The sequence below is a fragment of the Marmota monax genome, unplaced genomic scaffold (assembly GCF_021218885.2).
Source record: "Marmota monax isolate L192 unplaced genomic scaffold, Marmota_monax_Labrador192_F-V1.1 WCK01_AAM20220418_F8-fsc00153, whole genome shotgun sequence".
Classification (NCBI taxonomy): domain Eukaryota; kingdom Metazoa; phylum Chordata; class Mammalia; order Rodentia; family Sciuridae; genus Marmota; species Marmota monax.
This window is the reverse complement of record NW_026692146.1, coordinates 2,842,046-2,861,252: the sequence shown is the minus strand read 5'-3', so window position 1 is coordinate 2,861,252 and position 19,207 is coordinate 2,842,046. Positions and strand designations below refer to the sequence as shown.

Here is a 19,207-nt window from a genome sequence, read left to right as displayed (position 1 = left end):
TTGTAGAGAACAAAGGTAGATCTTAAGATCTGGCCTGTTTTTAGAGTGGAACAAGATGAAAATATATCGTGGTCACATGGAGTGTTAGAAATAAACTCTTAGGGGCTGGGGGTGGGTAGCCCAGTGGTTCAGTTGCAGAGCATGTGTGAGACTCTGGGTTCCATCCCCAGCACTACAAAAAATAAAATAAATAAACTGAGATTCATTTGTGTTTCAGTCTGGATTTTTTCTTCCGGTGGCTCTTTGACAAAACTTCCTCTGAGACCTCTATCAGATTGGAGTAAGTATCAGACAGATGGAGTTCTGGAACCACCGTCCTGGGTCCAGGTCCACAGGTCCTCGGTCTGGGGCCACAGTAGAAGGGCTGGGGTGGTAGTCAGGCATCTTGCTACCTGCAACGGTAGGGCCTGGGGCATTATAAGTACCCCTGCCAGGTGCCTGGTACACACCAGGGGAACTGACCCACTTTGTGCTACCCTTGCAGAAATGTGATTAATCTTTTAGGCCCAAACTCAGCAACAGTCATTTCTATTATTTGAATCTTACTTACTGAGCACAGAGCCGCTCAGGGAAAAGGAACTGCTGGGTCTCTGTGGTGCCAGGGAGCAAGGAAGGAGGATAATAATTAAGCACAGCAGCCGGAGAGACTGTCTGGTCTGGGGATTATTTTTGTTGGGAAAATGGGGTTCAATTTATGGCTGATGTGTGTCTTATTAGTATTGTTAACCTATACTACACCCACTGAACAATAATGTTAATTACAAAAGTGCTATGCTAAATCCTTTATACATCTTTTTCTCATTTAACATGTATAACAAGCTATGAGGTACGTATTGTTATTATCTCCATTTTACAGATGAGAAGACTGAGACGCAGAGATTTTGATTAACTCATTTAAGGTTACCCAGCTAATTAGACAGAGTTGGGATTTAAGCCCAGCCTCTATTGCATTGTACTTTGGGGCTAAATATAGGCCCAGAGGCCTGGGATTAACTCTTCCAAGGGTATGTTTGCAGGGCAAACTGGTGAACCTACCTGTAAGGAAGGGGCTAATTATTTTAAGTGAGTTTTTCTGGGTAGGGCAATGATTCGGGAGCTGGCAGCCAGGCCTGTACCCACCTAGCTCTTGTCTAGTTGACAGTGACTTCCAGATTGCCAAATTCAATGGCCACCTCTTAGTTCCTATCTTCTGTGATTTATCAGCAACATCTGACACATTTGATTGAAACTCCCTTCCCTTGAAACGCTATCTTCACTCAGCTCTGGGCCTCTGCTCTCAGCAATCCTGTCCAGTGGCGGCTCCTTCCTAGCTCCTTCAAGTCTCCTTAACCTAGACATTAGCTACCTGAGGGCTCACACTTGGTTCTCTATCCATAGTCCCCCTCTAGGTGACCTCAAGTGCATCCCTGACTTCAGTGCTACTGGGGATGTAACTCCGATGCAGGGTGGCTTAGCATCACGCAGAGGCTCGCAGCACACACGTGCACACGCACTCAGAGAGCAGATTAATCAGTCTACACTGCACCCGCAGACTCTTCTATCCAAATCCCAATCCCTATCTCAACTCCATCTGGAGCTCTGCTGGACATTGCAGATTTTATTTTCCCAAAACCAAATGCTTGATTTTTTATTCCCAAATCTGCCCTCCCACAGTTCCCCCCCCCCTTCCATAATGTCTTTCTAGTTTCTGCAGCAAAAAACCTTGGAGTTCACCTTATATCCTTTCTTTCTCACACCACACCCAGTCTATCTATCTCTAAGATAGATCCAGAATCCCAGGACCATATCTCTCTCCTCCCAGCACCACAGCTGGGAGGATGACAGTACTAGCTGTCTGCTTGGTCCCCCACCCTTGTGCTGTTCCTTGGAAATGCCAGGCACACACCTCCTTGGAAAGTGTGGGCTCCTTAGAGAGGCCTCTCTCACCACCCTGCTAACATCGTGGACATCCCGCCCTGCTCGAGTTCCCCTGGAGCACTTGCCCGGCATACAGTATATTTGGACATTTGTGTATATCCCCCAGACGGCACGTAAATGCAAGGACAGCAGAGCGGAAGGCTAAGCTTCAGTCTCCACGCCTGGCACATAGATGTGCTCCACAAACACATGCCGAATGAGAGAATGAGGCTGAAGCCCTCCAAGGGGCTCCTGCCTCTCCCTCTGGTGGGAAGGAGGCTCCCTGGCTCCCAGCTTACAGACCCCGCTGGGTTCCCCAGGTGCGTCTTCCTGCCGGACCAGGGTGCCTTCTTTGTGAACTACATCATTGCCTCAGCCTTCATCGGCAACGGCATGGAACTGCTGCGGCTGCCGGGCCTCATCCTCTACACCTTCCGCATGATCATGGCCAAGACAGCCGCTGACCGCCGGAACGTCAAGCAGGTACCATCCCCTCTCTGACTCCCTTGCTAGAGCCCCTGACCTGGATTTACCTGGCCACCTACTAGTGCTAAGTGCTGGGCCAAAGGCTTCTCAAACCTCATCCAGGGCCACTTCTGCCAGAAGCTGCTTTGGAACCTGGAATGTCACCATTTAGATTCCTCTCTATGGGCTAGAGGAGAGAACTTTGGGATTTTTTTTTTTCCTTTTTGTACTAGGGTTTAAATTTAGGTTGGGGAGTAGGGGAGAGCTTTACCACTGAGCTATACCCCCAGACCTTTTTATTTTGAAATGACTTCCTAAGTTGATGAGGCTGGCCTCAAATTTGTGATCCTCCTGTCTTAGCCTCCCAAGTCACTGGGATTTCAAGTGTGTACCACCACGCCTGGCAAGGATTTTTACATTTTAACCAGTTTGGTCTCATATACATACATACAAACAACTAAAATCCACAAATTCCTGGGCTGGGGATATAGCTCAGTGATAGAGCTCCTGCTTAGCAAGTATAAGGCCTGCATTTGATCCCCAGCACCACAAGAGAAACTGGATCAGGCTTGGGGAGGGATAGCAAAGACTTCCAGAAGTCTCCTATTTTCCAAGTCCTCCCTAACCCAGCTTAGGCCACCGCTTGGACTGCACCGAGCGGTGTCATGAGCTCCTTACCACCTCTTCCTCCCAGAACCAGGCCTTCGAGTATGAGTTTGGAGCCATGTATGCGTGGATGCTGTGCGTCTTTACTGTCATCATGGCCTACAGCATCACCTGCCCCATCATCGTGCCATTTGGTAAGTGGCCCTGGGGCCTGTTCCAGGGTATGTGGGCAGCTGATTCCACCAAGCTTCCTAGAGAAAGTCATCACCAGGACATTGTGGATCCCAGACACAATGGACCTCTTATAGCCATTAGAACCCAAAGCTGCCAAGGAACTACATGGGACACCAAATTTCATTTTGTCTTTAAATAAATTCCTTCCACTGGCCTCCTAGCTATGAAATAAATCCCTTAGTGTGAGGTTCTCTGGCTAGCAGACCATATTATTCTTGGTTGATTTTTTTTTTTTTTTTTACTCCCCTGGGGATGGAACTCAGGGCCTTGTGCATGCAAAGACCTGCTCTACAAAGAGCTACAACCTTATCTCCAAAGTGAGAACTTTGGTTATTACTGCATTGTGTTACTTACTGCTAAAGAATCAACCAAGAGGGATTGGGGGTGTAGCTCATTAGCAGGATGCATGCCTAGCATGTCCAGTGCCCTAGGTTCTATGCCCAGTACTGCAAAACAAACAAAAACCAGAACTTGGCAGGTAGGAAAGGTAGCACCCACCTTCTGTGTCCTCCCCTTGGAGTACGATCTTTGGGCATCTGTAGACTGTGAGGATGCAGGAGGGCATGGGGTGCTGAAGTATGGGGGTTCAGTATGGGAGGGCCAGGAAGACTGAGGCCAGGAAGATCGAGGCCAGGAAGATTGAGGCCAGGCATCTCCATGTGAAACAGCCTTTCCCAAGATGATTCTAGAATTTCATTGTTCCATGGGGACAGAATCACAGACATTGCCATTCTTTGGGGGTCAGGAGAAAGTGAGGAAAGATGCAGAAAAGGAGAGAAATAGAGAACCAGTAGGTAGGTTGCACATTTTGCCTAATTTCAGGTTTAAGCCATAGATCAGCAGCCTGATCACTTCTCCATGCCAAAAATTGCTATCCTGAGGAAAGGGACAGACATGCCCTTGGGGCCTAGCAGGGACTCCAGCTCACAGCCCCACCTCTGCAGGCCTCATCTACATTCTGCTCAAGCACATGGTGGATCGACACAACCTCTACTTCGCTTACCTTCCCGCCAAGCTGGAGAAGAGGATCCACTTTGCTGCAGTGAACCAGGCCTTGGCTGCTCCCATCCTCTGCCTCTTCTGGCTCTTCTTCTTCTCCTTCCTGCGCCTGGGTGAGTGGCCTTTCTGACCTGGGGCCCCAGCCCTTGGCCTCATATTCCTGCATCCCTCTAGCCTATCAGATCCCTTGCTGCTTTAATGGTATCAACTTGGTGTCCAATCAGAACATGGTGCCCCAGGGTGAGGCTGGTTGGGCATCCAATCAGAATGTGGTGCCCCAGGGGGAGGCTAGGTTGGTTATCCAATTAGAATGTGGTGTTAACCTAGCCTCTGAGCTAGCTGAAGCTCGGGTATAACCTCCTGAAGGCCTGGTCAGTTGCCTCAGACCTCCTTAGGGAGAAGACATTCCCTTTATCAATTCTGGTGGCACTGAACTCAAGGGTATGGGAAAACTGGTCCAGATTGCTTGGGTGTTGTGGAGGAGTCCAGGTCCTCACAACTTATAAAACAGAGGAGATGGGGCATGCTGGAGGGAAAACTGACCCTTTCAGGAAAAAGAAAAAGAAGACATGTGACTTTGCCACAGTCAGGCTGGGAGAGCCTCCATCCTACCTAGCCCAGGGTTGTCTCTCCCAGAGACTGGAGGGAACTGTCCCAGCAAGGACGCTGTAAATGGCCATTGACTTGGCCTCCCAGTGCCTGAAATCTGACCAGGGATAATGGTCACCATTCCACGGATCACTCTCTGTGCTCCTGGCTGTGTGAGAACACCATTCTACCTGCTGGAGTGTGGGGTGGGGTGAAGATAGGGAGAATTCACACACAATTCCTGCACCAGGTGTGGCCTCCACCCCTTCCTCCAAGGCTGGCATCTCTGTCCCCAGGTCTGAAGGCCCCTGCCACCTTGTTCGCCTTCCTGGTTGTGCTGCTCACCATCCTGGTCTGCCTGGCCTACACTTGCTTTGGATGTTTCAAGCACTTCAGCCCTCTGAACTACAAGGTACAGGGCCCCCTCCTCTGCTGCCCAGCGAGGATGCTGGAGAAGACCGCGGGTTCCCCTCCACCCCTTCCATATCCACACAGCAACAGCCTTCTCCAGATTGTATTTATTCCTTGGAAAGGCGTGGGTAGTTGGGTGTGATGTGAAGCTTCCCTCCTTTCTCTCATCCCTGCTCCCAGCACCCACACCCTATCCCACTTGGGGCTGGGCTGCTGGGAGCCTGGTGCCAGGGGGTACTGTTATTCTGCATGTTAATAGTCATTTGTTTGGAGGTTGGTTTGGAGGGGCTAGTTCAGGGAGATCCGTTTTGTTTATCATTGTGCATCTTTGCTGTTATCTGCAGACAGAAGAATCATCAAGTGACAAAGGAAGTGAGACGGAGGCCCAAGTGCCCCTACCATTCACAGTAAGCTGTCTTTATCTATCTTTACCCCTGAGTGCTTGTTGCTCTGTCTCACTCTGGTGGTAGAGGTTCCCTTCAGACAGGTTCTGGCTGATGTGCTTTGATCGTCTCTTGTTAGGATAGAAATCCCTTGATCACACGGCAGGCAAGTTTCGGAATTAATGTGAATGGAGAAAGAATCCCTAGTCCCTCTGGATATTTTAACCTGCATATCTGAAGCCACATCAGTCACTGGGAAGATAATTGGTCTTGGCGGATGTTTGCCCATCCCCCTAGGTTCAGTTCCGTGCTCACTTTTCCTCTCTGCATATCTAATGTCTGATGAGTCTGGGGCATAGTGAACGCCATCAGGAGCCCTGTGGTTGGACGAAGCTTTACCACCAGTCATTCACCCACCTGTGTGGTCCTCCACTAGGCACCAAGAGGTGTCAGTGTAGTCCCCCCTTGAGTTCAACAAATGGATGATGCACCTGCCTCAGAGTGAGGCATAATGCTCAAAAGATACCAGGACTCTTACTGGGCCAGTTCACCCTGCCTCTGGTCTCCAGTGTCCTCCTCTCAGAGTGGGGCAAGATCCCAAAGCCACAGGATGCCACAGCTGTGACTGCTGGTCATCCTGACCTATGTGAGGCCAAGGTGGTGGCTGATCTCATTAGCAGTGTTCTTTCCAGTGTCTGCCTCCTCTATGTCAGGCACTCTTATCAGTGTCTGTCCTTGGACAAGCCCCAGAGGAAAAGGTCTTCAGAGAGATTCATTACCCAGAGACACCTGTGGCTATGCAAGCCAGGCAAGGGGAAAGCAGGGCAGTGGGAGGGTGTAAATGCTTCATTCTCAGCCTGGGTCTGGGGAGGGGTGGGGCAGGACGGTATTGGGGGTGGGCTGGAGCCTGGAGTGGGGAGGATGCATAATCTCTACAGACTTGCCTCTGTAGAAAGACTTGTTTCCTCTATAAAGTGAAAGTTCTCCTAGAATCCATTGCTAGGAAGTTGTTTCTTCTGAGAAATGAAGGAAACTTTTCTGTTGTGCTTCCTTCTATATGATCACGAGAACTGTGTCATTGGTTGTGTTTTCTGTTTTGCCCTGGCTGCTGGGAAATTCTGCAATTGGCATATTTTGTGCCCTGATGTCCTAAGGTGATGCTGTTATTTCTTTGCATGGGTCCTTCAGCTGGAAGGAGGGGCCCTAGGGGAATGGGTATGGAATCTCATGCCTGCCACCACCCAGACACTAATTCCCCTATCTGTTGACAGCCCTATGTGCCCCGGATTCTGAATGGTTTGGCCTCGGAGAGGACAGCCCTGTCCCCGCAGCAGCAACAGACCTATGGCGCCATCCATAACATCAGCGGGACTCTCCCTGGACAGCACTTAGCCCAGAGCCCTGCGGACAGTGTGGTCTCTGCCTACCAGGAGGCCTGAGGGTGGGCAAGCTGCTGGTCTGGGCCAGGCTCAGGAGCCCCAGAGAAGACTCAGGTGGAAAAGCAGATTGACTGCAACCCCTACCAAGTTCAGGACTTCTTTCCATCTGTTTTAAGCCCCATTGTTCTGAAAATATAGAACCAGAAGGGTCTGGGACTCAGGCCCTTAGCTGAGGGGGAAGGGTTGGGGCGGCCAGGTTAAGAGCCATCAAGTGGGTCCTCTTTTTTTCTGCTCACAGCAGAAGTGTGGGGAACAGCTGTGGCTCTCCACCCTCATTTGCTCACCTGTGATTCTGCACATTTCTATTCCCAGCCACCTCCTGAGCAAGCTTCCAGCTCTAGCAGTCCCAGTGGTTTATAGCCAAGATCATGTGCTGGAATTTTGTTCCCCAGCAAAGATTATGTTGGATGAGAAGGAGAAATTGTCTCTCTTGAGTACCCAACACAGCCTGTCCCTCTACAGGCTCATGGACGACTAGTGACCAGAAAGCCTGCAGCGATCACGTCTGAGATGAAACCTAGAGGGGAGTCCAGCACCCCGCTGGCCCTAGCCAGGCAGCCCTCCAGGCTGCTCCTGAAGTGAGCTGGGGGAGCTGGGGTAGGAGCACCAGTACCGGCTGCAGCAGGCTCCTGCCAGCTGTGCAGGTTTTTATCATGTTGCCAGGGATTCTGTGACTCGGTAAGGGAGAGATGATGAGGATCAGGGGACAGAGGTGAGCCCCTTCTTCAAAAAAGGGGCATCTTCTTCAAGACAAGATTGGGGAGAAAGGCAGAGAAAATGAGGGTCACTAATAAAGTGCCCGTTGGGCTAGGTTGGTGAGATCCGGTCTCAGGGCAAGTGTGTGGGGTTCACTCCAGGGCGGCTCCCTCCAGGCTCAAGATGGGTAGGGGCAGTGCTCAGGTCTTTCTTGGAGCCAAGGGAGGCCAGTGTGGTTAAGTAGAGATGAGTGGAGGAGGTGTCTGGGCTGGATGCAGGACTATCTGCTGCCCTTGAGCTGCGACCCCAGCAGGAAGTACTGGCAGCACCTTGTCTTTTTCCTTCCTTCAGGATCTGGGGGCTGGGACCCGTCTGAACTTTTGCCCAGACACCTCCTCCCTGCTGCCTCCAGAGGGCGTCAGAGGCACAAGGGCTTGGCAAGATGCAGCAGAGGCCAGGGGCGCTGCCGAGGGCCCTGTGAGTGGGGCAGTTTCGGTGCACAAAGGCTTCCTCTAGTCCAGTGGCGCTCTGTAGGCGCCACCTGCACTGGCCCACGGTCCCTGCCAGGCCTGGGCTTTCCATGTCATCTCACACTGAGCCTCTCAGGCACGCCTCTGCTGAGTGACATTGATCCTGAGAGGGGCTAGGGTAGCACGACCTGTCCTTTGGGGCTGCCTCCTACAGGGTAGTCCTGGCCAGTGACCTTGGCCCCACAAAGCTTCTCCTACCCTTATGAGTGAGGAGGGGCAGCAGAGGGCCGCAAGGGGGGCCCTTCTCTGTACAAATGTGGACCCACGGGCTCTCCTCTAAAAGGGGCGCTCCAGGCGTGCTGTTTGGTTCCAGCCACTCTTAGAAGTAAAATCATTTATTATGAAAGCCATGTTGTACAGTGAGTGTGGATGACAGTGGAGGGGTAAGCTGGGCTCCCAGAGAGGGCAGGGGACAAAAGCAAGCCCCATCCTCAGAAAAGGGGCATCTTCTTCAAGACAAGACTGGGGAGCCAGGGCTGCTTCTGAGGCCACGGTCAGTCCCCACAGGTGTCACTGTTGCTCTACCAGTGTAACAAACTTGCGGATGTCCTGGGCGAGCAGCTTTGGCTCCTCAAAGGCAGCGAAGTGGCCTCCTGCGGCCATGTAGGAATAAGAAATGAGTTTGGGGAACTTGGATTTCAGCCACTTTTCTGGAACATGCAGGATCTCACAAGGGAAGGCAGCAAAGCCGGTGGGCACGAAGACCTTCATCCTAGAAGAACACAGATTCCAAGAGGGGTGAGCCTGTGGTGTGCACTCTCTGGCCCCTAAGGGCACAGGAGGAGGGCTCAGCAAGCCCACATGGAGTCATAAAGAAAGACCCAAGGTTTTAACCACCCTCCCACGACACCCCTCAATTCCAACTAACTAAGGACCCTGTGTTTTCTATGAGGCCACCCAGGCAGGGGCATGGGACAGCCTCTAAGGCCTCGTGTTGTTTGCCTTTCCCTTTGTTGCCACCTGAGGGTCTGCATATGGGCCAGGGGGTAGGCCCTGAGGGACATCTGGGGGCTAGGCCTGGGGTTCCCTCAGCTACACTTATTTTATGCCACCGCCCCCCCCCGACTTCCCCCTGCTTGAGTTAAAAACCAGGCCAACTCCCTGTTCCCAGCCTCAGAGACTCCTACTCCCAGCTCAGCCAGGCTCACCTCTCATGCTTTTGGTTCATGCCCTGACCCAGGTTCTCCTTGTAGAAGCGCTGGGAGGGGACAATGGTCTTTGTCGTCCAGTAGAGCATGATGTTGGTCAGCAGATCATTCAGAGAGAACTTCCTGGGGAAGCAGAACATGAAGGTCCACTCTTGGTGCCAAATGTAGTTGTATAAAAAGCAAAGCCCTGCTACATTCAGCTGTAGGCATGAGCCAAGCCCCCTGGCTTCCCCCCTCAGATGTCATTTCAAGGTAGGTAACATTATCCCCTGCCACAGGCAGGCTTGGTCCAGGGTCACCAGCTATTGTGAGGACCCTTGATGCAGAGTGCTAATGACAAGGAAGAGTGTGTGTCTAATCCATTGATTGCTCAATCACTCATGTGATGTAGGTAGTATTATTATCTGTTTTACTGCTAGGAGGAAAATCCAGACCCAAGGCAGGATACACATTCCACAGCCCTTGCCCCTGTCTTGCCTGTCTCAGCTCTCCCACAGTGGACTCTGCCAATTCCACTCTCCAGAAAGCCCAGTTCCAAGGATCCAGGGTTCTCTAGGGCAATGAATTTCTCACTTCCCAGAATCCTGAGGGACTTCTGTATTCATTGGGTGCTGTCTGGACTTGGAGCCCCTGGAGGCAGGAAGAGGCCGGACCTCTGAGTTTTCCTCAGGATCCAGCACACAGCTGACTAGAGGCGATGAACCAGGAGTCAAGAGACCCAGGTTCTGGACACGGCCATATTACCAGAGAGCCCCGGGACTCTGATGAACTCTTTGTTTATCCTGTAGGTTCTCCAGTTTTTCCTCTGACAAAAATAGGATCACCACTAAATGGAAAACACGTGGAAGCATCAGAAGTAAAACCACTCTACAAAATCCAGGTCCATCAATAAGACAGCCCATTCATCTAGAATGTTGGAACTCCCAAGTGAGTGCAGTGAGGATTCACTCATTGAGCACCAACTGTGTGCTAGGTGCTAAGGCTCCAAAGATGCATGGGGCTGGGTGCCTTTCCTGGAGGAGGGACAGTATGGCCTGGCAGGGAGACTGAGTCATAAGTCATTGACTATACTGTTCCGTGACAGAGGTAGGGGTAAGTTTGTGGTAGAAGTGGGGGAGGGGAATAGGGACAAGTTTTACCCAGGTGGAGGGAGAAGTCAGGGCAGGCTTCTCAGAGGTGACCTCTGCACTGAGCCTCAAGAGGAGAATAAAATGAGGAGAAGGTGTTCACTCAGATTAGCTTGGCAAGGGCAGCAGGCCGAATGCAGAGGGCAGTCGCAGGGGACTGCCTTTGGGGACTCCTGAATGCCTCCATCTGCTTCCTTGGCCCAACTGCCAGTGACCTCCTCCTGTCTAAGGTCTCATGTCACCCCAAGGTCCTTTCTCCACCTGCCCTCCCTCCATGCTCCTGTCCCCTTTCTCCTCTCATCCCTCCTTAATCCTGCACCCTGAAGCTGCCCCTCCTGCCCAGGCCTTGTGGGTAGGGGCCTGTCAACTAGGTTTTGTCCCCCAGGTCTATCTGTCCATCTCTTTCTCTCCCTCCCTCTTTACTTCCCCGCTCATTGGTAGCCAATAAGGCTTTCCCCCGCATCCTGCGGCCTGTGTTTTCTCTGTGGAGATCCCCCTGCCTCTACCCACTAACTCCACCACCAACACAGCGGAATAAGCTCCTCGGGTCCAGCCCCACCTGCGCTCCAGATCTGCGGGTTCTGTTACCAAGTGAACATCTCGACCTGGACACCCTCTGGTAACTGCCTTTCAACCAAGTCCACAGCAAGAAAGAGCTCGGCATCTCTGCTCCCCTGATGCCAGCACCCCCCCGCCCCGCCCCCACACTTGTACCCACTCACACACGGTGGCTCCCCTTCTCATCCTCATTCCCCATTGAAAAATGGCGTCTCCAGGCCCTGGCATGGAGCCGGAAGCCTGGGTCCTCGTGGACTCTTCCCTGTCCCTGTTCCCTCCAAGCCCTGGCTGCCCTCATTCCTCCACTCCCACCCGTCTCCATCCCTGCTCCTGTGGTTGTTCCCTGAATCACAGAACACTTCCTGGGCCTCCTGCCTGGCCCTCAGCTCCAGGGCAATGAGTCGATTCATTAGAAGCCAATTCACTCCAAAGGGACACTTGGCTGAGTTCACTTGTTTCCCTCAGCCATTTAGATCAGCTTATTATTGAGCTACATCTCAAGTCCTTTTATTTTCTTTTTTATTTTGAGATACTTTTTGAGATAATTTTAAGTTGCACAGCCTGGCCTTGAACTTTCAGTCCTCTGTCTCAGTCTTCCAAGTAGCTAGGATTACAGGCACGCACTGCCACACCCAGTGTGTGTGTGTGTGTGTGTCTCACTGGGGATGGAACCCCAGGGTCTTACTCATGCTAGGCAAGTATTTATCACTGAGCTACTGCCTCAGCCTGAGTTAATTATATTTTCACTTTCTGAACTATATTTATTTTAAGGAATATTCAATTTACTTCTACCCTGCTCCTGACTATTGAAGCTAGAACCTGGAAGGAGGAGAGGCTGAGGGCAAAAGAGAGGCATTCAGGAAGGCCTTCATATTAAACAGGAAAACATGAAGAATTTGTGTAATAAGGGGCTTCTTGGGTATAAAGAACATATTAAGACATTTTCATATTCAGGAATATGTTCTCCTTAGGCCTTAATACTTCCTCTCTAAAATCCTGATCTCTAGCACCAACAGCATGGAGCAGGATTGGGGGAATGAACTTAGGGTTGGCTATTTAGGCTTCACTAGCTGCACTGAAATTATATGCACTTTTTTTTTTTGTTTTGTTTTTGGTACCAGGAACTGAATCCAGGGGCACTTAATCACGGAACCACATCCCTGGCCCTTTTTTATATTTTATTTAGAGACAGGGTTTCACTGCGTTGCTTAGGACCTCACTAAATTGCTGAGGATGGCTTTGAACTCACAATCCTCCTGCCTCAGCCTCTGGAGCTGCTGGGATTATAGGCATGCACCACCGTGCCCAGCAGCATATGCAACTTTGTGGTGCCGGGGATTGAATTCAGGGCTTTGCATATGCGAGCTCTACCACTGAGCTACACCCACTGCCCCTATATGAATGTCTTTTTAAATATAATTTTGATGATAAAATAAAAACCAGTCAATGATAGTATAATTAAAACAAACATGTAAACTCTGTGAACTGGCTTTTGCCAAGTGAGCTGAGTGCTTCTGTCTCCCTTTGGTTCTGATCACAGCTTGAAAACTACCACAACCACCATTTCCTGTGTTAGTGTTTTTTCTAGAACACAGATCTCATCCTGTCAGTCCCCTGCTCAGAGCTTTGGTGTTTCTGTTGCCAGGGCAGATGCTGCAGGAGCTGCCCAGGTCTGGTGGGGCCCCACACCTGCTACAGGCCAGGCCCCCCGCCACAGTGGTCCTGATGAAACTCCATCCACCCTTGGGTCCTGCAGAGTGTGAGGTGGGAAAAAGAGATCTCAGGGGGAGGGTTTGCTGAGGCTCCTGGAGGACCTGCTTAGAGGAATGAGCTCCAGGTCTGTCTAATGACTTGCCTGTGGACAAGTCACCCTTTCCAAGTGTACCTTGCATTTTATTGTTTTTCTCATTACCTGAATTTCATTCTTCCATCCAGTGAACTCCTATTCATTCTTCAAGTCCCAGATCAAATATATTTTAGCAGTTACTTCCTCTCTGTCCCCCTTAGACAAAGTGAACCCTCATTTTTCTGATTTCCCACAGTCCTTTGCATATTATCTTTAGAGCTCATTCATCTAACACCTATTTATTGAGCACCTACTATAGCCCAGGATTCTTGTAGGTGCTAGGACTAAGCATGGCAGAGATAGAGCCCCTGCCCCTCAAGGCAGATCCAGTCTCATTTCACTCTGTATTCCCCACCCTCAGTTCTGGGTCTGGTGCTATGTATGTCACTGAAGGAATAAAGAAAAGGTGGGCCCTGGAGAGTGAGTCAGAGCTGACCCTGAAGTTGTAGTCAGGCCAGGAGTGAGGAGTCACGCACTCTAAGGCTGTAGCCTCTAAGGCTCCAGGAGACAGGACGCTGCCCCCACCCCTAGTCCTCCTGCAGCCCCCAACCTGATCAGCTTCCACACAGCACACAGTGCCTGGTGCCAGGCTCCCAGGGCTATTCTTGACAATGAAGAAGTGTTCAGTGCCCTCAATTTCCTCATCCCAGGAGGAGGCTGTATGTCCTGCATCCTGTTCCTCACCACCCCACTGTGAGGCTTGGAGCCAGCAGCAAGATGCTTCCTCATCCCACAAATGGGAACACATTGGTCACAGGGTTAGGATTTGTGGGGAAGCCAAAGAGAGCTGGAACTTGCTGGAACCCCACATGGAAAAACCGGAAATGAGGACCAATAGGGTGAGCGGAGTGAGGAAGGTGGCTGCTGGGACCAGGGCCCTGTCAGGGGGATAGAGGGGACCTCACCTCTCCAGGCCTCCATCTTCCAGGTCTCGGAATTCCGAATTGGTCCAGGTAGAAAACTTCTCTAGAATGTAGGCAGCCAGTCCCACCGGAGAGTCATTCAGAGCACAGCCTGGGTGGGAAGGAGTAAGGGAGGGACTCAGGCCTGGGTACCTGGGCACCAGGGCACTGGCTATCATGACTGAGCTATGGTGCTGGCCCCACAGAGTGCTATGCATGCCACATCCTTAACCCTGGGCAGCTTCATGGGATAGATTGGGGTCCTACTTCCCATGATCTCACGTGGATTTGTTTGGAATATGTGTACCTTTCTTCAAACTTAAGGGTCTATATGTGGGTTTGGTGATACCCAAGTGAGAACTATCTTGTAGTGCTGGGGATCAAGCTAGGGTCTTGTGCCTGCTAGATGAATACTACTCCCTAGCCCAGGACACTGTTTTTAAAGAGATAAATTTGGGGGGGTTTTGTTTTCTGTTTTTTGAGGATCCATATGCCCTGATATTGAAAAACAAGAAACAACCTAAAATTTTAATCCAAAATAGGATAATCAGTTACAAATAAATATCAATACACCCATTAGCTAAAATCCTGTGCGGTAATTAAAAATAACTGAGGGTCTGGGCACGGTGGCACACAACTGTAATCCCAGTGGCTCGGGAGGCTGAGGCAGGATTGTGAGTTCAAAGCCAGCCTCAGCAACTTAGCAAGGCCCTAAGCAACTCAGTGAGACCCTGTCTCTAAATAAAATACAAAAAAGGGCTGGGGATGTGGCTCAGCAGTTGAGTGCCCCTGGGTTCAATTCTCAGTACTCCCCCTCAGCCCCCCAAAAATGTTAAAAAAAGCTGAGGGCACCAGGAGTGGAACTCACACTGGTAGAATATGTTCTTGGCATGTGCAAGGCCCTGGGTTTGCTCTTCAGCACCAAAAAAATGTCCGGGATAATACCATAAATAACCTCACAAACACCATATTGAACAAAAGAAGCCAGACTCCCATGAGACATATTCTATGGTTCCATTCTTAGGAAGAGTGAGAACAGGCAAAGCCAAACTATCAAGAATGTGATTGAAAGTCAGGAGGGAGGCCATCCTTGGTGGGGACAGTGCCTGCAAGAGATCACCACCGGTGTCTGGTCATGTGGGGCATATGAGTGTAGTGGCTTGTGAACATTCATCAACTGAAATGTTAGCAAAGCTCTTCTGAAGGAAAGGGGGAGGGAGGAAGAGTGCTTACAGGTGATTGATTGTCTTCTGTCTTATTTTTTTTGTGATTTTCAAAATTAAAAAAAGATTTTTGTAATTGTAGATGGACAACATGCCTTTATTTATTTGTTTTTAAGGTGGTGCTAAGGATTGAACCTAGTACCTCACATGTGCTAGGCAAGCCCTGCCATTACGGAACAGTGAGAATGATGCAAATCGTTTTTGTTCATAGAAAAGCAAGTAAATTTTGTCCGGTGGACGTTTAATTATCACTCCGAACCCAGGGCCTTGTGTGTGAGAGGCAAGCGATCTACCGACTGAGCTATCTCCCCAGCCCCTATTGTTGTTTTAACATTTTACTAGCTCCTTTAGAAACTGAGTTAAATACAATTTTGGACACATGTTCATTTTATATTTGCATGAGAATCATAATTTTTTTGCTTTTCAGAAAAGTATCCCGTAACAGGGCCCTAGTGGAAGAAATGGTTGCTGGGTCCACCCCTCACTATTAGGGTGAATTTTCCCCCAGAGTGTGGGCCCCCTATACCCTTTTCCAATAGCTCTAGAGCTGCCAAGGCCCCTCTGCTTCTTATGACAGGACTTAGCCTCAGGGGCAGGGGGTGGGGGGCTTTAAAGCTACTAACCAACATTGAGTGAACCACACAGAGTTTGGATTATCTTGGGAATCTGATGATGATACATAAACTTTTCAGTTCTATGGGGAAATCCAGGTTAAAGGTCTAAAGAGTTCTGAGAAGGGCTGAGGTCATGACTTGGTGCCAGACTGTTTGCCTAGCACGCCTGAGGCCCTGGGTCCCATCCCTAGCACTGCAAACAAACAAAACACCCAACCCATCCCCCAAACAACAATAACAAAACTAGCTCTTAGTTCCTTATAAGGGGTTTTCATCCTGGGGGTAGTGAGGTCCCCCTGCCCCGGTGTGCTCACCCACGGTGTCTGGCTTGGTGGCCTGGATGTGTAGGTAGCCGCTCTCCCTCATGATGTTATAGAAAACCTTGTCCTTCCAAGGAAACAGCAACTCCACATCTCTCTCAGTGAAGCCCAAAAATCCTGCGAAACGCTTTCCCAACAAAAGGGTCAGGTTGGAGAGATTTCTTGCAACAAAAGCCATGTTCAAGTGCAGGCCTTTCACGTGTCTGGGGGCAGAGAAATGGGCTCAGGTGAGGCTGGGCTAGTATAAGAAAGGCAGAGAGAGAAGAGATGGAGGAGGAAGAGACAGCTACAGGGCTGATGTGCCAGGCTCCTTCAGCACCTGCCCCTCTGGGGTGTCCACAAGTGTTGGAGCAGAGGGGTTGGGGAAGAAAATAGTTCCTAGAGAGTTCTGTTCAGGGCTCCTCCAGAGCGTGGTCCCCAAGAAAGGTCTAATCCCCCACTTTTACCTCCTCTCACTGGCAGTCTCTGCCTGGATACCTGGCCCAGAGTCACCAACTTTGTGTTACACCAAATGGGAGGGTCCAGGTCAACATGCCCATATGCCCTACAGAATGATTACAGAACCTGTCTTCTCTCCCGTGGGCCGACAAGCATCCCTGCCTGGGTGGCCCCTGGCAAGAGGGAACCCCAAGGCTCAGACACTATGCCCAGGCAGGAACTGGTATGAACCACCCTCCAGTCCAGATGCCTGCCCTGAACAAAGATCCTTTTAGAGGCTGTGCACATGCTCACGCACCTGAATGAGAGCTCACCTGGGCACCAGCTGAGCCATGTTGGTGCAGATCAGGGACCCCCAGTCCCCACCTTGAATATAGAATTTCTGGAAGCCCAGCCGCAGCATCAGCTTATAAAAGATCCTTGCACAGGCCACCGTGTTGAAGCCTGGTTGTGAAGGGGAAAAAGAATAGTCTCAGGGAGGTCACTCCTTGGGTTTGTGAAGTTCCTCAGGCTCACCTCCCCCCAGGTTGAGGTGAGAGTCACTCACAGGGGGCAAGGAGGAGTCCTCTAGTTCCAGAAGACAGTGTGCCCTATGCCTACTTCTGTGCAGGGGCAGTATGGGCACAAGGGGCTTGGGACAGCCCCTGTGAGATATCTCTGGGTCCACCCTGCAGAGGCTTGGTCAGTCTTCTGGACTGGAACAATCTAGGGCCTAGATGTGGACCCGCTCCTGAGGAGAGCTCATAGAACCCAAGAGTCCAAGCCCTGAGCAGCACTGAACAGTGCTGACCACTGTTCTACCCAGCCTATGGCCCACCACGTTCTCAGATTCAGATCCTAAGACCTGCTGGCCTTTAGCGTAAGAAAATGCCTCTTGGACTCCTCTTTTCCCAGCCTCTCTGGTCTCCGGCCCACCTCATCCTCCTGGAAGGTGAGCATTCCATGGCCCCCAGCAGCAACCCCTCCTACCCTTCTTGTAGGATGCCTCCGAGAAGCCGTAGCCAGGAATAGAAGGGCAGATGACTTCAAAAATATGCTCATCACTCAGGCCATGGCTCTTGGGGTCAGTCAGGAGTGGGATGATCTTATAAAACTCGTAGAAGGAGCCAGGCCAGCCGTGCACCATCAGCAAGGTCTTTGGAGTACGACCTGAAGGCAGCTGGGGGGGCTTCACGTGGATGAAGTGGATGTCCAGCCCTGGAGGACGAGGCACAATTATGAGGGAGGGGAGAAGATGGGGAGGCTGAAGTCTCGAGAGTACCCGGGCAGGCTCTGCACCCTCCAGGGCGCAGGCAGTGTGTGCTGCCACCTTTGCGCCCCCACATCACGTACTGTTCACGCACTGTTTCACACCATGGCCCAGCGACGCAGATGTCCTTGCTTAGACTTTACAGCCTGCCTGCTTGGGAGGGTAGAGCGGGTCTGTGTGTACCGCTGGGTTCCCAGGCCCCAGAACACTTCCCAGCTTATGGTGGGACTCCATAAATATTTGTTCACTTATTTAAAAATCAGGGGAGAGGGAGAAGATTTGTATTTATTTAACATAAAAAACAGTTCATTGCTAGTTGGTAAAAGTGAATTATCAAGTCATAGTCATTACATGATCCAATTTTTCCAAACAGTTATATGTATGCATGTATACTCATGAAGATGTTCCTCAACTTGAGTTGAAAATTTCTTGGTGTGTGTGTGTGTGTGTGTGTGTGTGTGTTGATAATGGTACTAGGAATTGAACTCTTTTTATTTTTTTATTTGAGACAGGCCCCTGCTAAGTTGTTCAGGCTAACCTTGAAGTTGAGATTCTCCTGCCTCAGCCTTCTACTGAGTAGCTGGGATTATAGGCATGTACCACTTAGCTTAAGCTGAAATTTTTCTTAGTCTAAAATGCACTTAAGAATTGGGGATGTGGCTCAGTAGAGCAATTGTCTAGCACATGCAAGGCCCATTTATGTTCTATCCCCTACACCACAATGAATACATAAATACTAAATAAAATGCACTGAATATGCATGACCTACTAAACTCCTAGCTTAGTAACACAGTCCACAGTAGAGAATCAGTGGCTTCCTCTCATGATTGTGGGACAGGCTGGGAACTATGCCTGTATAGCATATCACTAGCCCGGGAAAAGATCCAAATTCAAAATATGGTTTCTACTGAATGTATATTGCTTTCACACCATTGTAAAAGTTAAAAATCTTAAGTGGAACCATCATAAGTCAGGGACAGTCTGTACTATGAATGTAGGGATTTAAAGGTCTGAGAATAAACTCCAAAAATGTACAAAGTCATTCTTCCTGAGCAGTAGAACCAAGGCTTTGATTTTCTTCATTGTGTTATATGTATTTCTAATTCTTCTACAATGAACACATACTATGTGCATAATTAGTACATATTACCAATGCATAATTACTATATGCATTGACATAAACATTTATTATTATTTTTGCCAATTATAAAACATAATTTTTTAATTTTAAAAAATTGTTATTGTTTCTAGGTGTGGTGGTATACACCTGTAATCCCAGTGGCTTGGGAAGCTGTGGCAGGAGGATCCGTGAGTTCAAAGCCAGCCTCAGCAATTTAGCAAAGCCCTAAGCAACTCAGTGAGACCCTGTCTCTAAATAAAATATAAAAAAAGGGATTTTTTTTGTGGCTCAGTAGTTTTTTATTCCCCTGGCATAATAAAGAAAAAATTGTTATCGTTATTTTTCTGTGGTACAATTTATTTATATTTTTTTCTGGGGACAGAACCCAGGGCCTCGAGCATGCTAGGCAATCGTT

The 19,207-nt window shown here is 49.9% G+C and overlaps 2 protein-coding genes across 4 annotated transcripts in view; one reads left to right on the top strand and one right to left on the bottom strand.

Annotated features, from left to right (window-relative positions):
• Tmem63a (transmembrane protein 63A) overlaps window positions 1–7,840 on the top strand; it is a 37,329-nt gene extending 29,489 nt beyond the window's left edge. For both annotated transcript variants that reach the window (XM_046419387.2, XM_046419395.2), the window contains 7 exons: window positions 218–280; window positions 2,217–2,379; window positions 3,056–3,161; window positions 4,146–4,313; window positions 5,085–5,200; window positions 5,544–5,606; window positions 6,854–7,840. In XM_046419387.2, the coding sequence (XP_046275343.1) occupies window positions 218–280; window positions 2,217–2,379; window positions 3,056–3,161; window positions 4,146–4,313; window positions 5,085–5,200; window positions 5,544–5,606; window positions 6,854–7,021 (847 nt within the window). In that variant the 3' untranslated portion in view covers window positions 7,022–7,840. The remainder of the gene's footprint in view (window positions 1–217; window positions 281–2,216; window positions 2,380–3,055; window positions 3,162–4,145; window positions 4,314–5,084; window positions 5,201–5,543; window positions 5,607–6,853) is intronic.
• Window positions 7,841–8,566: 726 nt separating this feature from the next.
• The window catches only part of Ephx1 (epoxide hydrolase 1), a 36,519-nt gene continuing 25,878 nt past the window's right edge, over window positions 8,567–19,207 (bottom strand). For both annotated transcript variants that reach the window (XM_046419402.1, XM_046419401.2), the window contains exons 4-9: window positions 17,393–17,620; window positions 16,738–16,867; window positions 15,980–16,188; window positions 13,832–13,940; window positions 9,396–9,518; window positions 8,567–8,959 (exon numbers count right to left, since the gene is read on the bottom strand). In XM_046419402.1, the coding sequence (XP_046275358.1) occupies window positions 8,758–8,959; window positions 9,396–9,518; window positions 13,832–13,940; window positions 15,980–16,188; window positions 16,738–16,867; window positions 17,393–17,620 (1,001 nt within the window). In that variant the 3' untranslated portion in view covers window positions 8,567–8,757. The remainder of the gene's footprint in view (window positions 8,960–9,395; window positions 9,519–13,831; window positions 13,941–15,979; window positions 16,189–16,737; window positions 16,868–17,392; window positions 17,621–19,207) is intronic.